This window comes from Apteryx mantelli, chromosome 1 (genome assembly GCF_036417845.1).
Source record: "Apteryx mantelli isolate bAptMan1 chromosome 1, bAptMan1.hap1, whole genome shotgun sequence".
NCBI classification, from domain to species: domain Eukaryota; kingdom Metazoa; phylum Chordata; class Aves; order Apterygiformes; family Apterygidae; genus Apteryx; species Apteryx mantelli.
In genome coordinates this window covers 121,672,601-121,693,756 of record NC_089978.1, presented here as the reverse complement: position 1 = coordinate 121,693,756, position 21,156 = coordinate 121,672,601, and the positions used below count along the sequence as shown (strand labels likewise).

The 21,156-nt window shown below is 37.2% G+C and overlaps 2 protein-coding genes across 6 annotated transcripts in view; one reads left to right on the top strand and one right to left on the bottom strand.

The window, feature by feature from the left end:
- ARL13B (ADP ribosylation factor like GTPase 13B) overlaps positions 1-21,156 on the top strand; it is a 53,196-nt gene that overhangs the window by 16,395 nt on the left and 15,645 nt on the right. For all 5 annotated transcript variants that reach the window (XM_067300421.1, XM_013950154.2, XM_013950153.2 and 2 more), the window contains one exon: positions 20,154-20,259. In XM_067300421.1, coding sequence (XP_067156522.1) covers positions 20,154-20,259 — 106 coding nt within the window. The remainder of the gene's footprint in view (positions 1-20,153; positions 20,260-21,156) is intronic.
- Positions 5,358-16,290, bottom strand: STX19 (syntaxin 19). Its single transcript, XM_013950157.2, has 3 exons — positions 16,042-16,290; positions 7,758-8,089; positions 5,358-6,776 (listed from the first exon to the last, which is right to left on the bottom strand). Exon 3 carries the CDS (start codon positions 6,694-6,696, stop codon positions 5,818-5,820), a length of 879 nt encoding a protein of 292 aa, XP_013805611.1. The 5' UTR covers positions 6,697-6,776; positions 7,758-8,089; positions 16,042-16,290; the 3' UTR covers positions 5,358-5,817.

Sequence of the window (21,156 nt, the reverse complement as noted above, 5' to 3'; positions counted from 1 at the left end):
GATCACTTTAAAAACTTGTGTGTTATTATGGGGGGGGGGAAGTGAGGGAGAAAACCCTTTTTATGACTTTTTTTTTTAATGCTGGATTTTCCCCTAAGTATTTTGTTTCTTCTTTTTCCTTGAGAAACAGAACACTTCCCCAGAATACATATATTCTTTTTTTATCTGTCAAAACAAAGAAAGATCTTTTCTGTAAAGTACTGTACATAAGTGGCAATTTATGTCACTTAGTGTCTCCTTAGACATCTGTTGTTCTTCGTCAGCTGTGTGTAGTGCTAGCATTTGCATTCTTCATGATTTTGATACCTAGATACCACCATAAATTACCATGCGTAGAGGGGTCTGGCTTCATCATGAAGAACAGGACCCATTACTAAGGAGTTTGGGATACAGCCTTTGCTGCTGAGTTGGGGTTGGGGTCACTGGCCCTCTCTTCCTTTTGCTGTCTTTTCTCCTGTCCCTATCAATTGTATTATGAAATGCCCTAATCCCATAGTATGCCTGTGTATGTGTGCCTGCTTTTTGTGGGGGAGAAAAAGCAGCACTGCTGGCAGAAGAAAAGTGTAACATGCCTCTTTTCATCCTCCCCAATGAAGGAATGGATTGGGGGTAGTGAGCTTGAGCACTATTCAGGGAGAAGTGGAGTAGAAAAAGAATGGACTGGACTGTGCAGTGTGGGCACAAGATTAGTACAAAGGACGCTGTATTACAGTAATGTCAGGATATAAGAATTTTGGTATTGTCCAATATGACACCTGAGTCAAACTGAATTGGTACAGTGGTATCATTATATTGCCAGCCATGGAGGTTGCAATACCATTTTAAAACAGTTGTCTTAAAGTTCTGATGGTATTGGCTATTATTTGTTCTTAGTACCAATTATTTTAAGATGTTAAGACATTTAAGATGTTAAACTTGGACTTTGGCATGTCTTTACTGTACCACGTTACTATTTAATTTATGTTTGCTTTTCCCCTGTAGGCTGTGTAGAAAAACAGAAATGCTTTAGATAATCAGCCTATTATGTACAGGGAAATTCAGTTGTAGAAAGTAAGAATTCTTGCAGTTCTTAGGTTCATATGGGTCAGTTTTCTGGGTTTTTCAGTCTGCTTCCTACCTATTATTTCAGTGATGAGGGACTAGCTATTAATGTCTCACATTTGTTAGCATACTAGCAGCTCTGCTTTAATTTGCTGTTCTGCATAACCATATAGATAAAGAAAATTCTGATCATTATGAATACTCAATATAAAATTCTCATGATGATAATGCAAGTTCTAGTTATACTAATTATTTTCAGTTAATAGCACTTATTACGAAAAAGCTTTCCGTAAGTCTTTCTGGCTTTCTGTCTTCTCAGCTCTTCTTCAGCATGTTATGCACATTGCTGTTTTGCTATTTTCTAAGCCATAAATAGCTGTAAACTACTTGAATTCTTTAGCTGCTAATGGATAGGTAGCTGCCTTCATGAGTATTATTGAAACTTGAATTTTCTTCCATGATTTAAACTACAACTATTGTATCTTTGAAATAAACAGGGTCTATTTAAAAGTCCCTATGATGTGAAGAGGAAGGGCTAGCCCAGAAACACATTTCTCTCCCAGATAAGAATACTTATGTGAACACTTCTGCCATGGGGGATGCTGTTGAACACGGGGTGGTTGCTGTATGTTGGTTTGCTCTTCTGTTAACCCTGGTGGAAATAATCCTTCCCAAAAGTACAGTAATGCCTTTCTTTAAGGGCTGGGGCAGGGGAGGCTCTCTTATATACCTTATTTTCTAAAAATAAAAACAGGAATAAAAGATGGTGGGGGTGTCTATATATATATATATACATATATGTGCATATTTAAGTGTGCATACATGTGTATATGTATATATATGAGAGCATGTTGACTGTAGCAACTTTTTTTTCTTTGTATTCCCTCTTGACTTGTTTCTACTCTGTCCTTGGAATGTAAAGGTGGCTATCATATGTAACGGATGAGGGAGATTATTTAATAGAATGGCATCAGTGGTACCATTAGCTGATTTATTTTCTCTACTGTGTAAATAATCTTTGTTTTTCAGTTTAATGTTCAGACCTCTGTAGTTTGATAACAGTTAATTTCAGTTGTAGTTTTAAGCTGGGGTGGAAAGAATCCACCTGTTTCTAAAGCTTGCGGCATGGAAATAGTTTTGTAAGTCTTTCAATATGTAGATTAATTGCATGCTAGTAGAAAAAAATCAAAGACATTCAGCTCACTCAGTGTCTTGCAGCATTGCAATGCCATTTGTTCTGACTTCTCTGACTGCATCCAGATATAGTGGTATTGATTTGTGTTTTTGCACAGTATATAGGAGTTTAGGAATGCATTCTTGGGGGGTTTTTTGGAAATAAGTCTTTCATCTCAGTTGCATTGTTGTTTTCTTTTAGAATTGCGTTAGAACATTTTCTCATTCAGTCCCAAAAGGGGCTGGGTGCAGACTAGAAACCAACAAGTGGAATCAGGGAAGGCAAAAGCACTCCACATCCACTTGCTATTTCTTCACTGCAAAAAGATCTGCTACTGCAAAATAAAGCAGTGGTATACTTCCCATCTTGCTAATTCAGCCATTTCATAAGAACAAATAAGTTATCTTCAGACACAGGCTGAGGCAACAGCTAGCTGCTGATAGCTTTCCCCCTCATTTCAACAGCTTATAATGTACCTCATTAGAAGGTGGAAGAAGAACAAAAACAGCAGGATGCATAAGATGGAACTAAAAATACCTCTGTGAATAGTAGAGCTATTAAATCTTACAAGTAGTTTTTTAGGCACCTTTAGCTTTTATCAACTGTTTTTCCACTGAAGATATACATTCAGTGAAGGTGTCAACAGTAAACTGTCTATTTTCATGAAACAATGGGAACATACTATCTTTGTTACACCTGTCCCACTGTCAGATGTGATTTAAATAATCTGAGTTAAAAATATATATATATTAGGAATACCTGGACACCCACATTCAGGCATGGCAACAGCATCATTATGAATGAAACTAAAGCTTGAAAAGCTAGATTTAAAAAAAGGAAAGGAACACTTGCAAAGGAAGTAAAAAGTAAATAGAAATAAAAAGAGGAGAGAGACAGGCAAACACTGTTGATAGCCTGGTGCAATTGGAGCCTGGAGGATGTGCAGCCATCAGTCTGTCTCATGGAGCTGATACAAAAAGAAATAGGGACTTGTGCGTTTGCTTCTTATCTATTCCTTGCTAACATTTTTAGACTGGATTTCATTGCAAGTCTTCCAGGCATGAAGTGGTAGCAGCTGACGAGACTCAGTTTATCCGTAGATGTAGAGTATCTGGAGTCTGTAATCTAAAATTGATTAAACCAGGTTGCAATTTAAAGCTTTTAAGGTAAAACTAATTAAAATGTCTTATTGTGGGAGGATATGTAGATACTGAGTATACATTTTAAAATACATAATGTTATGTTGTGTATCACAGGGCACAAAGTCTTTTTTTATATGCTGAATGTTTTTTGCCACCAACATTTTCATTGTATCTTTAAATGAGAATGCCCAGATACTTGCATATGCCCAAGGATTTCTGATGTAATTTATGTTCCACTTTTAAAAACGTGGAGCTTGAAGATTAAATGATTTGTGTGGGTTGTTTTTGTTTGTTTGTTTTAAGTGGCATAAAGGCTGACAAAACTGGCTAGTTTGATATGTGTTAAATGTAAAGAAATAAGATGATAGCTTTTTTTAGGATAGCTAGAAACAGAAAAGAATAAGTCTTTTGCATGTTTCATTCATACTCTTCTTAAAAAAGCATTGGCTTTTGCTGCAGTTAGTGATTTGATTAAATTGCTGTACTTAAAATTGAGAGACTTACATTACTTATGCAAGTCCATAGATCACTCTGGAGTATAATACAGAGCATTTAGAAATGAACTGTGTAGTTCTATTTTTAACATATCAAACCAGCTTAACCAGAGTGAAACAAAATTCTTAGTACAGTTCTTTATTATTCCTCTTTAATTTTGTCTCGATTACATTAAAAAAAAAAAAAAGGTGTATGATGACAGGTCTAAAACTTTCAAGGATGTTTAAGTGCATGCCCCTGTATTGATTTCATGTAGGTGTTCTGTATCTGTTTTAGGTACTAAGGGGAGGTATTTGTATTTACTATTTTGGGCATCTAACTTTCATTCTTAAGTGAAGATCCTGGGCTTATCCAACAGTGAGCAGAATTTCATGGAACCGTTTAGTGATCTGGAAACCCTCATTGGTTCTTTTGGCCACTCGTGTAGTAATACAAATAAACCAAGTCCAATACTGTGTCCAGATGGACTCCCCACTGCAAGAAAGACTTTAAAGACAGGCATTGATATACTGGAGTGAGTCCATGCTGGTTGGGTGCTGGAGCACATGATGTAGGCAGAGAGGCCGAGAGAGCTGGGTTTGCTCAGCCTTAAGAGGAGGAAGCTAAGGGGAGATCTTATTACTGTTTACAGCTACCTAATGGGAGGGCATGGAGAAGACACAACCAGGTTCTTGTCAGAGAAGCAGTGGATGAGAGCTGCAACCATCTCCTGTCCAACTCAGAAATTCTTGTCCTGTTTTGAGCAAGAGGTTGATCAGGATACTCCCAAGTTCCTTCCAACCTAAGCCATTCTCTGATTCTATATTTATGTATATTTTTAGAAGGAAGGCATTCTATATAATTTTTTTAACCAATGAAAGGGAGACTGCGGAGACAACTGCATAGTTATATAGGCTTGGAAGTAGCAAGTACACGTCCTATTGCTGTATGATAGAAGCATCATTTTTCCCTACCCCTTACCTGATAGGGGTCTGCCTACATAGTTGAATAATGCAAATATCTATCAGTCTGTTAACACTTGTCTGCTCAGCAGGCTTTTGACAAAGGTCACTGTAGGTTTGGTGATGTGGTCTTCTGCTGTTAGTGATCTTTAACATGTTCAGAAAATACCAGCTCAACACCTATCTGTAAGATATACTGTTAAAATAGATAACCCAATCTCCATTTCACATTCCAGAGAGCAGTGCATGCTGTACTAGTATAACACTATTTCATGGTGTTAAGATGGCATTCGGCTCCTTTTCCTTGCCCCACTCCCCCCCCCCCCCCCCCCGCCCCCAATTGATCTGAAATTCAACTTTTCTTGTAAGTAACTACTAGCTACAGTACTACAACAGTTTTTCACTGTTCTGTTTTCACTGTGGTTCTTGAAACCATTAGGTACTTTTTTTTGCTTTAGGCCTCAGGTTCATGATTTTTACTGAAGATGTCTGCTTTATATATGGATATTTTTATGGATCTTTAGATTAACAAAAACTTAATTAGAACCAAGTTAACATGAGTGCTCAAAAATTACAAGGAAATTAAAAATACTTTTTTTTTTTTAATAAAAGGTAATTAAACCAGTCTTATGAATCCTGCCTGTTTGAGATTAACAATATTGTTACAGCTTCCCAAAAGCACTAGTGGTTGGTTGCCACATTGTGGTTTATCTTCTGGAGAAAACTCGGGCTATTGAAGTGTGAAAGAACAAAAACGTATTATTTCCCTCCTTTGAATCCATTCCTCTGATTTTTTTTTTTTTTTTTTTTTTTTTTTTTTTTTTGTGAAAACCATAAAATTCAGGAACAGATGAAGATCCCTTCACATTCTTCTAGCTCTGGAAAAACAGATGCAATTTTTTGGAGAGTTGTGTGGAAGGGGAAGGAGTGAGTGGGAAGAAAGATGAAGGAACAGAGAGATCCTGAGACTGGGTCAGCTTACTAAATAGGAACCATTAGTATTGCAGATAGTTTATTTCTTTTGTCATCTGCAGCATGGGCAACACCAGCAACATATTGCTTTGCAAGGATTTCTCTTTCGATACTTGACTGCAAGCCCAAATTTTTCCCTTGATATTTGAGCATATTCTTGAGTATTGTTCATAGTCATTTCAATGTTGTTGATCATGTCCCCTTGCTCCTCCACCAGAATTGATATCTGGATAAAAAGTTCCTTCAGGTCTTTGATCTGGTTCTCCAGATTGACTAGTTCTCTGTGTCTCTGTTCAATCTCTGAAAGCTGCGCTTTGGTAATTTTGACTTCAGTGAGCAGATTTTCATTGAAAATCTCCCATTTTCCTTGTTGGAGCATATTATTGACTTCTTCATCGGATACCTCTTTACCAGCAACTTCCAGCTGGCGAACAATAAATCGTCTGCATTTTTCTTGCTTAGCAGTTATAGCCTCGTTGTATGAGAGCATAGCATTTAGGTAACACTGGAATAGGAAAGCATGGTGGGAAGTCAGAATTCTTACTATGGCAGATGATGACCCATGTTCATTTTCAGCTTTTTTCACTGTTTTTGACAGCTCATCCAAGCATTTGCTAATGTGCTCCGCTTGAATTTTTATTTCTCTTGCTATGTTAGATTCCTTTTTAAGGACGCTGAACCTTCTCATTGAAGATACTAGGGTTTTTTGTTGTTGACTGAACTTATGAACCTCCTCCACCAAATTACTAATTTCATTCTGAAGCTTCTGGATTTCATGCAAGTGCCTCTCAGTTATGGGCTCTTTTTCATAAATGATAGCCTGCTGTTCAAACTCCTCCTGCTCTTCTTCCTGTACAGTTGCACAGCTGTTTTCTCCAGCTAGCTGCAGTTCCTTAGCTCTCAGTTTAAGCTCTTGGAGGCGGTCTCTCATGGTTTTTGTGTTCAGGATTTTTTTTTTTTTCCCCTCTTGTAACACAGGGAATTAACTCCAATATCTTTTTTCTTATTTCACTGTAATCAAAGTGTAACAACAACAATCCATGTTAGCAGTTATTTGTATACAAAAGAAGTAGTTCTGGAGATTATAGAGAGCTACTTCCCTCAGTACAAAGGTGAGGTAAAAGTAGCAGCAAATGGGAAGTTATAGGTATTATGAACAAAAGAAAGATGTGGTGTCAGTGCACTCCACCTTGTAATTCAGTTTCTGTAGGACTGTGGCAAATATGTAGCATAGGATCTAGAACTTAGAAAAACTGGGAAGAGGGCATGTGGAGAGGATGTTTGTTTTGGGGAGGAAGAGAGGAGTGACTCAATTTTACTGTAATTCCTTATTTGATGAAAGAAAAATAATCAACTATAAATCTTACAGAAATAGAAGTGAATGTGCTGCTCCATTTTTGTATTCTCAGTGGGAAACACAGCACTTAACTTCAGCTTTTGAGGTCATGAGACAAACTCTCTTAAAGATCAGAGTTTTGGTTCGAATAAGCTGTTTTAGGCTTTTAGTTTAACTACACTTAAAAGTCTGTCTCCATTTTTTCCATGCCTTCCCTTGCCTGGGGAATTAAACTGAAGGTAACTGAAGCACTTTACATCAAAACAGAACAACAGAACTCTCTAATAATTTAGTGTGAAAACATATATTTTGTTAATGTCTGAGTATTTTTAGAGGTGGATGTAGTATTCTTAGTGTTGGGGCTTGAAGGTTTTCTAAGCCTTTTCTGAATTACCATCATCTGCTCTTATATTGTTATTTGCAATCTTTGTAAAATTTATGCAAATGTAATCTGTACACCATCTTGGGATATGGTTCAGTACTGTTTTTTATTTAATAGAAAGTAGATTTAGTTCTGTTTTCTCCCTTAGCTGTTCTGCGAGCTTTAATGGAGATATTTAAAACCTCTCTGAGAATTGTATTAGCGGTGCACCTATTAAAGTGATATTCCAGTTCTCTACTGGAAATGGATTTTATAGAAAATATGAGAAACATACCTTTCAAATGATATGGGGTATAGCATTCAGCCTGGTCTTGTGTGGTCATTCTTAATTTCCTTGCTTGTTTTTGAATATAAAAAATTTTCCTAAAAAAATGTTTAAGTGGCTTGCTTGAAGACATCTTCCATATAATAATGATAATTTTTTAGAAAGCCCTGGAAATTGGCAAATTGTAGGACCTGTTTTATAAATATATGTCCACATTAAAATAATAATAATAATAATAATTAGACTGCTGTTGAATGTCTGCCTGTCTTGAACCTAGCAATATACATGGAGGGGGATCTTGAGCCTGTTATGCAGACAGATGAAACGTAGACCAAGTAACCCTGAAAAATGAAAGTGATAAATGTGAATATTTTTGAATGCAGCTTTAGTCTTTAAGTTAAGAAGGCTTGTATATAAGGAACAAGAATTTTGGAAGGGTTGCTTTGGGGTTTTTAAGGTATTCCATTCATTGCGCCACATCCTGGGCTTTGAGATTTAACCTAACTTCTCAAAATTCACATATTGAGGGGAGTGCATTTGATAGTAAGATGCTTTTATTGGTATAGCTCATTACATAGAGAAGAATCCCTAAACGCTAGCAGGCAGCTTCCAGGGCCACCTATTAGTCATATTAACCAACTTTGGGGTTTAAAGCATGTAACAGCTCCCCTCCACACACACTTTTGTGCATCTACTGCATAATTTGTCTTTTATTAAAATGTTTTTTGTTATGGCTGTTTTAGTGCTGTTGCTATTGAGTGCTTTTTTCCCTGCTGCATGAGCAAAAAGGGGTTGCTTCATTCTGTACCAATCAGAATTATTAATCATTACTGCTTTGAAGTAGACTAGCATTTGGATTGACTTTGTAGGTTAAAATTTTGTATAAGTGGTTAGTTTGCAGTTGGCTTGTATGTAGTGCTGTTGATGGGATGTCACAAATTCTGCTAGACAAAAAAAACTTGGCCAAAGGTGATAACTGAAGACTTATCATTACAAAATGATTGTGAAAGTTGTGAAATTAGATATGGGTTCTACTGGGCCTGAGACAAAAAGTATAGGACTGCAAATTACATGTGCAGAAATAAAATGAGAGGTTTAGCCTTTCAGTGCTTTATTAGTAAGCTGGGATTGCTCTTTTAAAATCTAAGACAATTTAAAGCACCCTTCAAGGGGGTGATGTGTTTGTGTTAATCCTGACCTGCTCACTATCTTGGTATCTTTGCCCGATGCAACAAAGCAACCTGTTACAGAGGACAGATAATCTCTGTATTAAATATTTCTCTTGGTGATTTTATTATGAAGAAGCCAAAACTTTGATGCATGTTTACATGTGTTTAGGAATATGAAATCCAGTACCCAGTTTTTTCTTTTAGTTAAGAGAAAGTTTCCATTAGATATGCTTTAGAAAATTTGAGTTCAACTATTTTTAATTATAAGGGAGAAAATACTTTCTTCAAACTTCCCATGAATGTTTTCCTTGGACTATGATCAAGAATGGAAAACTTCAGTAAAAAATGTTCAGAAGTAGATGATCGTGGAATAAACTTGCTTATACCATATTAAGTACGGATTCTAGAATTGCTTAGTATACACCGTGCCATGGCTGCAATCAAAAATGAGTCACGGCTGACTCTGAAATCTTGTTCTGCTGTGCCTTCAGAAAAGATCCATATTCTTAAGCAGTTAACATTTAGGAAGGCTTCTTACGTTTTGTCTTTCTGAAACATTTCTTACTGGTTCTAAAAGTGGACTCTTTGTACAGAGGTGAAGGACACTGTCTCATTTTGCTGTAGACATCTACGTGAGATGCCTAGTTAGACTAAATAAGGATGCTGCACATCTTATGTTGTTAGCGGGTAGAGAGGGAGGGGTTCATGAAAAGCTGCAATAGGTTACTCATACATACTGCTTTTTGGGGTGCATACTGACTCAGTCTAGATTTGCAGCTTAGGTACCCCAAGGGAGGTTGTGAGAGTACTCTTCACAAGGATACATGGTCTTCTGCCTGTGCCCCTCCTGTGGTAAAGGATCATTTCGTGGAATCTAAGGTTTTTATTTAGGGTCCTCCAGCTAATTCAATGTCTTTCTTTGAACTGTTTGTTTAGGCATAAATGTTAAACAGTACAGTAGTATCTTCTGGCTGGTTTTAGAGATTTCAGGACAATTTGACGAAACTAGTTCTATAGGTGAAAATTTTTTGAAACCCCAATTCTAAAGATTTTTAGTAAGAAAATGCAGTATTTCTCTACAGCATACAAAATGCATCCTAGCTGCATTGGATCAATCCAGTAATTTGTCAATATGCAAATGATTTTGCTACCGGTTAACAAATGACACTGTGGTTTCTCTGATCCCTAATACATATTTAAGCCTCTAAATATTTTTTTGCACAATACAAGTCATGGAATTGAACAGAGTGAACATGTTTTCCACAGATTTAAATCTGTCTATCTGCAGAAGGATTAGCTGAAAAACAAAGCTGAAATGCTATGAAGATCAATCATCAGAAAGAATGATATTCTACTCTAGCATGGTTGCTTGTGTGGTTTTCCTTAACCTTTTTTTCTGTTGTTGTTGATTCCCTCCTTTCCTTCTGCCCCCCACCATTACCTTAATATTTGAATTCAGTGTTTGGTGATTAGTGATCCACTGCAAGAAAATCCAAAAAGCTTGGCAACTATTAGAAGTTAAAGTAATGTACTGAGACGTATGATCAGGCAAACGTGGAAGTAATTTATTGGAAAACACTACTTGGGGGTGGGAAAAATGCAAGATATATTTATTGTATTGCAGTAAATCCTCTGCATTGCTTAACCTGCTGTAATTCGTGCTGTAGCAGAAGACGTGCATGTCCTTTAAGATAACATTTGTTTGGAGTGCTTCAGAACTGCTTGGAACCACCGAGACTGCTGCAGGGAAAGTTCAGTGTGGAGCATGTGAAAGGAACCAGGAGTGCTAAACAAGGCTTCAAAGACTTGACCTGAAAATCTGTTTTAGTACAGCCTAACACATCTGTTGACCCATGTAATTTAGCATGGCTTGACAGGCCGATGATTAAAAAGCAAGTTATAAGGGCACCATTAATGCTTATGCGAGGTGGCAAGACATTCTTGTATCTAAGAAAATGCAAGTAATTACTGTAAAGCTTTAAAGCGTGTGTACAGTCATCCATCAGAACACATTAGTTTCTCAAAAGGGCGGTTAAGATTTTTTCATAAGATCAATCTAGCTTGAGAATGTTAACTGCAGAAAGAGAAGAATTATACTGTGTTTCCTAATCAGTCTGTGTTTCCATTTACAACTGATAACTATTTTTTGATGTTTTGCGTGCTGTGGTCTTGAAATGGCTGTATACACAAAATTCCTTGCAAAAAATGGAACAGAATTGTGTGACTGTGTTATGGGACTCTTTGTGAAGTCTGAATCATATCACAGTTTCTTCTCAAGTGTCAAACTTGTGGAGAAGTGAGCAGAAAACACTTCAGGTTGCTGTTAACTGGATTTTTTTCTTATTTAAACATCAGTTGCACTGAAGAATGGAATGTAAGCAACTGAACTGTAGTTTCATGTCTTATATCCTATCTGGCTGGCCTTCAAAACCAGCCTCTGAACTTGCTTGCCAATTAAATGTGGTTGATTATATTGACAATTGAAACAGATGCTGGTTCCAAATAAATAAGGATGTCTTCATGACAAAGATAACATTGAAGATTGTTGTCCTGACTTTTTGAGTGTTGCACAGCAGAGCTTTGTTCGTATCCCAAGCTCTTGTTGTTGTCCTGCATGTTTGTGTGTATGCACAGGGGCATATCCTGTGGCTCTTTCCATTGAGATGAAAGATTTTTCCTTGAGATTTTTGTCAATAGAGAGAGAATATGCCTATTGTTTTAGAGCTGTAGAAAGGGAATGGGTGGACTGAAAACACTTGTGTGACTTAGTGTGTCCCCTACATTGAAAAAAAAGTTAAAAAGATGGGCTCTAGCCTCTCCTTTTACAGTAATAAAGAAGCACAAACTAGCACACCCTCACCAGATTTTTTTCTTTGTGGATGGTTGAAAAAATTGGGCTAAACAGCTAGGAGGAGGAGACTAACCTTTATTGCGTAGTCAAACAAATCAGGAGGTGGAAGAACATTAGTTTGTTAAACTGTAGTTTCAAATTCTTGACTGTTGAGTTTAAAAACAGCTCTAAATTCTCCTAAACATACAAATCTTAGAGTATCAGTGAGGTCTGCCCATGTTTCAAGCCATTCCTCAGTCATAACAACTGCATCTTCATTTATCTGAATTGTTATTTACATTGAAACCTGAATTAGGAATACATTAGGAACCTGAATCAAGAGCTGCTGACTAGTCTTTAAAAAAGAAAATCTGTGGAAATGTAGTTGTCCTAATAATATGGCTGTGAGAATTTAGGCAAACTGACATAGCTCTGCCTATTCTGTGTACAGTTAGAAGCTGTTTAATAGTGAAAATACAGCCAAAGAACAGACAAGGCTACAGGGTGGATTATATTTAGGGGGAAGTGGAAGGGGTAAGGAAGGGACACAACACAGTGTGGAGAAGAGGAAGAATCAGGCCCAGTTTTGTACTCTAGTGGTGATACTCAGAGCTCAAGGATTATTGATATGCTTTCATGCACAAATTATATTTGGGGAAACAAAATATGAATGTGCATGCTGCATTTTTTGGTCACAGTTACAGTGACATGTGCTGCACCTGCAAGTCCTGACTGACAAAACAGTGATCTCACTCTGAGGAAACAGTCTGCAGGTTATTCTCTGTAATTGGTAAGGGATTCGAGCATCACTTGATTGAAAGCAAAACTGAAGAATTTAATGTTTTGATGGTGTTTTCATGTATTAAGCTAAATCTTTAATGTCAGTAGTGCTCTTTAAGAGATGTATCAGAGACCTAAAAAGTGAGTAGATGCCTGCTTTTGTTTTATTTGTTTACTTCAGGCAGGAATAATACTAAAAATCAGCACCTCCACTTGATCAGCTGGTGCAAATATGATGGCCACTTACAGGTCACAGAAATCCACAAAGAAAATCATAATCTCTGTCACATAGTGAAGGTACAGATACTGCTGTATTTTAAAGCAGAATTTGAAAATGAATTAGGAGCAAGAGAAGGGGCTGCAGCACAGCATGAAGGATAGGTGAAATCCTGTCCATTTACTAGGACATAGTTTGAACTGCTAGTCAGCAACTTCCTCTAAAATTGTGATGCTATATCTCTTTCATGATTGTTTTCCCAACAGTACAATTGCAGACTCAAAATTTGTACTGTGCAAAACTTCCACCTAGTTTTCATTCCCATTTCATCTCTGTCAGACCATGTAGCTAAATACTGTAGCCTTGAAAATCAGCTGTAATAAATGTAAGAATTTCCAGATAGCTTTTAAAAACATCTTATAGGCAACTTGGCTAAAAACTCTACTGTTTGCCTAGGTGTTGACCTATCAAGGTGAAATACAGGATAAGAATCATATTTACAATTTTTTTTAAATCTTGTGCAAAAATATGTGGCAATACCATTTGTTTATTGCCTTTGGAAGTTCTGCATCTGGAAGTTGAACATAGTATCCTTGTTGTGAGATCAGAGACCTCTTTGGGACAGAGCCAGTAGGCATGATTCAACTGATAGCAGAGCAGAGTGTGTCAGAGAAATTACACTTTTGGTATACAAGAATATGATTCAGACCTGAGGTGGGAATGAGGCCATTTACCCTAAATGAAACAAATTATAGTGGTTGTCATTCTTGTGACCACTTCAAGAGGTAGGATGAGAAAGGAGTTGCTCTAGAGTTGCCTAGAGATACTAAAACAGGGTGAGTTTCGAATTCTATGTCTAAGTATTCTCCATATTAAAATGTAAACTGGATGAATCGGTTAAGGACAAAGTTGAATTGGAGAAATGTCTGTCCTATCTCCCTGCGACTACATGTGTACAAATTCTTAATTGATGTTAGCAGGCAGATAATCTTGGAGCACCTCATGTCACCAGTTTTTCATTATAGTTCATCCTCATTTTCAAAGGATTGTTTTGCTTAAGAATTAAAGGCATGAAAAGCAAAACAGAGAAATGAAATAAACCTGTGTCTTTGAGAAAGAGGCTATTGCCAATCAGTAGAAAGTGGCTGATGGGTCTGTAATTGTTGTGAATAATCCATAAGGTACTGAAAACTAAGACTGTTTCATAGAGTGCTAATGAAGAATGAACGTAGGTTAAAATCTCTGAACAGGCACCATTTTGATTGTTTCAGTATAAGTTAAAAACTGTTAAAGGTAATCTGCAAAAAGTCTGCAAAAGGAGAGAGGGGTCAGAGCTTAATCTTAGAATGCCTGAAGGTCTCTATGGGAGGCCTGAAAGTGTGTGGTAGCTCTTGTACATGCTTGTTTGTGTTAAAAACATCAAGAATTTTGTTTTCTGTGACTTCCTTGACAGGCTAAAGTACAGTCAATAACTGAAGAGGAAAGAATGTGAAGTCTTTAAAAACAAAGAAACAAATCTGACAAATCCACACCTTTCTTCCTGTTTGTTGATCAGGAATTTGAGTTTCGTGGATGTTAACATAAACAAAACATAAAGACGCTAACAAACCTTTTCCTGCTTTAATTGCTCGGGCCTCACCTCTCTAGTATCAATCAGTTGATTGATTGCTGTCCACAGGATTGTCCAGCAAAAAATAAGTAGATAAGAGTTAAAATTCTGAAGAAAACCAGTACAACAGAATTTTAAATAAAAGCTTCCTGGAAACCATGGATGAAAAAATAAGGCATTGGTCTTTCCCTTGTGTAGATTGCTGTTAAGTTCAAAGGTTCTCTCTCTCTTTTCATCTTTGTTTTCCCCACACACATTAGGAGACCTGATTAAGTCACTCCCAAAGCTATGGCTTCTCAAAATAGCCTTAAAGATTAATATTCTTGATCTTAGGTAAATCTTTCATGTAAAGATACATTTTTGGTAAGTTGCTTGTACTCATGTTGACAGTTCTGATACTGTAGTGTTTTGACCACAGGGTTATTTGCTGTTCTTTAATTTTGATGGGCAACATGCACAAGAACATGGGCAGTTAAAAGACTTTACTTAGAGCAAATAATTAAAGAACAAATAGAAGGTAATTGTTTTATCTTGGCAAGTCAGGTTTGACCCAAAATTTTGGGTCTGTGGCAGCTGACTGTGATTAAACTTAACCCCAAAAGAAGCATCTCTTTTTTTTTTTTTTTCATGGATTCCCCTTGACAGTGTGCCCCTACAGTATTTACTTTTCAGTGTTGTATTACGGTATGGGAGTCCCATACAAGTGGAGAGAAATGCAGAATTTGAAAAGCAGCAAATAGTGTTTTAAAAAAAAACAACCTCAGAACAAGAAAAAAATTAAGAAAACCTCAACTCTTTCTGTAGCACTCTTTGGATTTTTGATGAAAGCTGAGATACGATTGTGTCCTTTTCACATTGGAATTTTTTTCACAGAACCTTTTGGACTGTAGAGTAAATTATAATACTGATTTGTTTTCTCTCTGATCAGTAACTTAGATTTTAGAAACAGGCTAAGGAACACACATAGTTGGCATTCAGACTTTGTTTTTCACTGACGTCTTCTGGCTTTTAAGAGAAATATTGTTACTGAACTGTAGATGTCAGTTGTGCCAATGCACACATACACTCCCTTTCCACCCTGTTTCCCATGACTCTTCAAATAAAGTTCAAAAGCTCTCTAGTTGTTTAAAAAAAAATCCTACTTGATACAAAAGCAGTTGGTGCCTACCTTTGCTTTATTTCTTGTGAAAAGAAAGTTTATGTTGTTATGCTAAAAAGGTTCCAAATATGCTTTTTGCGAAATTGAAATAAGCCAAACATGATCTTATATATGAAGCTTTTCACTTGGTAACTTAATGTGATAAACCAACAGACATTCTCTTGTGCTTTCAAGTATGTTTTGATTATATACCTCCTACAGTTTTTAAACACAAAAAAATGTTATATGTGAGGTTCAACTGACTTGGAAAATTAAAATCAAGCTGTATCCTTTAAGATAACTCTGATATACTCCCTAAGGAAGGAAGTTTTATGCATAAAACTTGCCCTGAAAATTAGCATTCCTGTGCATGAGCAATAGAGCTCTGAGACTGTATTCACCCAGAGAAATATCAAATTCTTTGCAGGGTAGACATCCATTATTTGTCTGCTTTGACACTTAGGTGCATTTCTATTCTAAACGGAGCTGCTCCTCCTTTTTTCCTCAAATTTGCAACTTTGTGAACACTGAGTAAAAGAAAACTCTTTACCTTGTAATGCTGTGTTGGTGGCAGCCTCTCTTTTATCCTTTACTGAGGAACTCCTAAGGGCAAGCTCGAGCGCAGTCTGAGAAACAGTTGTGAATGCTTGCCTAAGTAATGCGTCTCGAGTGGCCTGCCGGTAAATGTTTTCTGCATGCCTGCTGCCTCCAGTTCTTAAATAGCTGTCCAGGGGTTCGTCTGCGAGAGCTGCGGTGCGAGAGGGCGAGCGAGCAGCCAGCCAGCCAGCCAGCCAGCCAGCCAGCCGCCTTGTGCAAGCGCGGCGGGCGGGCAAGTGGGTCGCTGGGCGCGCGGGGAACGCGGTCGCGCCTGTCGGGAAGCCCGCCTCGCCTGCGGGCGGAGCTCCGCCGGCCGCGGCCCCTCCGCTGAGGGCCTCGCTGGCCCTGCCTGCCCGCGAAGCGCAAGCGGGAGGGCAGCGATCGCTTCGTTCTGCACTGAAGCGCCAAAAAGGAAAAAAAAGGAAAAAAGAAAATCGAGGGCTGGTCATAGATCTATGCATAAATTTAGTGTGTGTGTGGGGGGGGAGGGGGGCGGAGAGAAGCCAGCATAATCATCACGGTCCCCATCATACCCTTCATCACGTTCAGGATCTTAAAAGTATTTTAGCTCCATTTACAAGTTTGACCCAAAGTCTGAAAGGGGGGAGGAGGCGGGACAACATGGAGTGCGTGACCTGCATTAAATCACTTTGGTTCTTGAAGGGCAATATAATTTGGAGACCTCTGAATGTGTTACTTATCTAGATGCAGCACTTCGCATGCGTTTTTTGAGTACAGTCGCTATTGCAACGTGAGCACTGTGAAGAAAATGAAAGGTAATTGCCTAAGAAGAGAAATCTTTTGCTTTTCAAGGTATCAGAGGTTAAAACTCAGCAGCCACTGTAACTGACAGGACAGTAGTGTCCTCTTCATACTGAGCTATACAGCTTGCTGACATTGCATTGTAGCTCAGCTGTGGCTGGAGGAATGTGTAGTCCAGTAACTTAACAAATATTGCAGTTATTTAATCTGGAGGCGAGGAAGGAATAGGCTATGCCAGCAAAGTCTGTTCTTCTTTCTTCTTCAGTCAGATATAGATAGGAATTCACAGCACTGTTGAGGAATGCTTTTTGAGAGATTAGGGGGCAGTGCGGTAAGATTTTCAGCCTGGGACAAAGATATGTTAAATGAACAAAGTAGATAGTTGTTTTCAATTTTTGAATTACTTTCCATAGCTTTCCTAAACTTCATTTCAGTTTTTCCCTGTATTTAGCTATGGTTCTGTTTCATTTCCAAATATCAAGAGGACATTACTGGTCCTGACTGGTTGGTGAGAAGGAACAGTACTGGAGCATCATAAGCATACTGAACATGTCGGAGGTCTGTATGAGCTGAACAGCAGTTAGGGAAACTCTGTGCTAAATCATACAGAGCAGAAAGTCCTGTAGAATTACTCTGACTTCCTTGAGAAATGGGAATGGATTATCAAAGCTGGGGGTGGTGGTCATTTATCTCATAGTATATAATGTAAATAGTGATGAGCTGGTTTTTTTGAGCTGTAAATGCAACAGTTTTTGCTTTTTACATCTGTGTGAAGTTAAAAGCTCTCTTAGCAGTAAAATAATTAGCAGTAAAATAATTAAGAACTGAGGTTCTCATACTACAATTCTGGAAAATGGGAGGGATTCTGTATGAGTTGTTAGATCAAGTCAAGGTGCTGACAAGCTCTGCTAACTATGGAGTAAATTCCTACTGTTGTTCCCTCCTAGACAGGAATATGATAAATTCAATGTACTAGCCATGATCTAGCATTCCTTAAAAGCCATGTAAGTTAATGATGATGATTTGGGATTTCAGAAGAGAGGATATGGTGTTCGGTTCCAAAATCATCTACCATTGTATTCATAGAAACCAAGCATTTGTGATTTTATACAGAAAGGTAAATTGGAGTTTTCTTGCAATGAAAGGATTGCTAAAATTTCAGAACATTATTTTGGTGAAATCACTTTATTAGAGAGAGGTGAGTACGTTTTTCAGAATCTCTAATGCTATGCAGTACATTTCTTTGCAGATTTTGCGCTTAGTTTGGATTTTGACTACATAAAAAGTGCAAAATCACATTGCATTGTTTGCTTATATTCCAAAACGTTCTACATCAGTTCAAAGCAAACAGTACCAGTTTTCTTGCAGAAAAATAATAGCTTTGAACAGCAGTAGAATAATGCTGGTGAAATATTACTTAATACCTTTTCATCATTCCAAGGGATTTGCCATATGGCAATATTGTTACGGAGGAGGGTCTAAAAAATAACTAGCTTTTAATCAGAAACAGCTAATGGGAGAGAAAAGGCTGTGTATCCTATTGTCACCAGCTGTTTTTGCTAAAGATGAGAATAAAAGTTTGTTGACTTGACCTCTTCTGTGAAGTCCTGTTTATTTCTTATAGAACTCTCAGATCCTCAAGAAACATAAATGATTTCCTCTGCAATGGTCTGTAAAAACGTATTTTGGATTTCTATCTAAAATTCTGTATTTGTTACTAAAACTTGCTTGTAAGTTACCTCATAAAATCAGACCAACATGACTGCAAGTTTACATTCCTAAATACTTAAAATTAGACTTACTCAGTTAATCTTTTTCTGTCATTTTCTATGAATGGCTTCATGTAGTCTTGTATTTCAATTTTAACAATTTTATCCCTTTCTGTTGTATTTGAAATCTACAGCTATAAAATGAATTTTGGGGGAGAATAAATACATGTTGCTAGGGAATGCCTGAGAAGATTTTAGCTTAAAGGCGGCTGCCTGTAATCCATCTTGCTTTCTTGGATGGTGACCAATTTAAATCCAATTGAATAGAGGAATTGAGGTCTCAAGGATATACAAGTCCTGTGAGTTTCATGAAAATCGTTACTTAGATAGCTGACGGAAATCCCAATTAATGACAAGATTTTGCCTTTCTTTGAGAGGTGGTTCCACACAATTTCTAGCAGTCATTTTTGCTGTTTCTTACATACAGTTTATGTTATGCCTTTTAGGGCTTTAGATTGGAAACCTTTTCAGTCTCAGATGGTATAAAGGAGTTTTCAGTGAAACAGAGATTCAAAAATCAGTTCTGATAAAAGGAAATAACTTTCATTTCTGTGATTAGAACATGGTATCTCTAGGAGCTTGCTGAGGTGCAGAACTTAAGCATTGGGATGCTTTATAACTGGACAGCCCTCTTTATGTACATAATAGTTTTTGATAACAGAGTTGAAAGGAGTATAACATCCTCTGTTTCAAAACTTGTGCCCATGTTAAAGTGTGAAAGAATAAATAGCATTCTTTGGATGGTATTCCAGATGGGTTTTGTACGTTTTATAAGATATTTATTACTGGAAGTGGTGTTGGATGCAGTTACGGAGAATATGGAATACAAGTATGATTAAGAATGATAGTTCCCCAAAATTAAGGAGATGTTTGTCTTCTGGATTCCTTTTTGCTAACATATCTCTAAGAGATAAGACAATGATGGCACTTCATCTTGCAAAATACTTATTTTGTGTTTCATAGGCTTTTTTTCTTCCCTCCATTTAAAAATCAAGTATGTCTTTTAGAGCCGTTTGTGAAAGTTCCTCCCTCAGAGGTCTGTGTTTTCCTTAGGAAGAGCAGGTTCAAAACATTACATATCAAATTGTTTAGAGTCAGAGAGAAATTCTGGATAGTAGACAGACCTAAGAGGATCATGAAGCGGCTTTATGTAGGGGAATGCACATGGTTTGGGAGGTTATGAAGTTCTGAACTTCAATCCATAGATCGAACAGATTGTTCTACATAGATGTAAAGCAGTTTGGTCTTTTACCTCCATCTTCTTCACTATAAAATTCAATTGCTCTGTCTATGGGTGCATAGTAATTATTTAATGTTAGTATCTCTGTTGAAAGTGGTATATGGACAAACACATTTTTATTAAGTAGAAAGAATAACTAAGAATTAAAGCTGAAATGAGGTGTTTTCTCTTTACTTTCTCTTTCTTCTCCTCTTCTATTTCCTACTTATGTCAAAAACATGGTTTTGTGAATCTGATCTCTTTCTAACCTTCCTGGGTCAGGCTGCTAAGTATTTATTTTCTTTTAATCTTTAGGCTGGCAAATAAGCAGGACAGAGAAGGAGCTCTATCAGAAGCAGATGTAATTGAGTCCTTATCTCTGGAAAAGCTTGTCAATGAACACAAGTGTCTATGTCAAATTGTAAGTACATTTTCAAATATACGTGTAATGCTTGCAAGGAGGTAAGTGATTGTGCCAAATAGAGTAAAACTGAAACTGAAGCCCTACAGTCCCAGCAAAGATACAGCACATATATCTGTTTTGCACACAATCCTAGTATTCACCCTGTCATTCTGCTTCTGGATCTGTTCAAGAAGAAATCTCTATGACTCTGCATTTATTATGTGGGTCCTCAAAGTGTACTTGCTGGCTACTCTGAAACCCTGTAAAAATAGATAATTGCTGATGTGATTTAAAACTTGTTTAGCTGGACAGCAAGTTTAGTATTTCACTTCTTTAGAAAGAAGTAGGAAGTGGGATCTGTCTATGCTGACATTCAGGAAAGACCACTCTACTCAGATATGATGTTGGTCTTATTTCTGTTCATAGCTAAAACCATCATTTAGTCTGAGTTACCATCTGGCAAACAATAAGAACTTAATCTCATTCTTATTGCATCTAATTCCCAGCACAGTAGTCACAAAAGAACACTATTCCAGCTAATTAATATCTGTCCTAAAATAACTACATTTCAGATTTAGGATCCATGGTCATGTTAAAAAAAATCTTACAACTACCTTCCCCCAAAACCAACAACAGAAAGTTGTATGAAGGCTACTTAATATTGGTCAGTATCACAGATAATTTATTCAGATCAACAGTCCTTGAAGTTTTTTTAAGCCTTTGTTTTAATCACCCAGTCTGTTATGCAAGTATTCATGGAGTTTACTTTTATGATCTTTTTCTAATTGCAATAAGAAACACTTTAAAAGATGATCTGAGTTATACTGAGACTATTAATGACATGGTGGGGCAGTTTTACAGAACGGTTCCATCAGGTATTTGGGTTTTAAAATTTAAAGTCTTTTAATTGTCCTA

Coding starts and splice junctions, on each gene's coding strand:
- STX19 (XM_013950157.2), bottom strand. CDS start 6,696: ATGAGAGACCGCCTCCAAGAGCTTAAACTGAGAGCTAAGGAACTGCAG.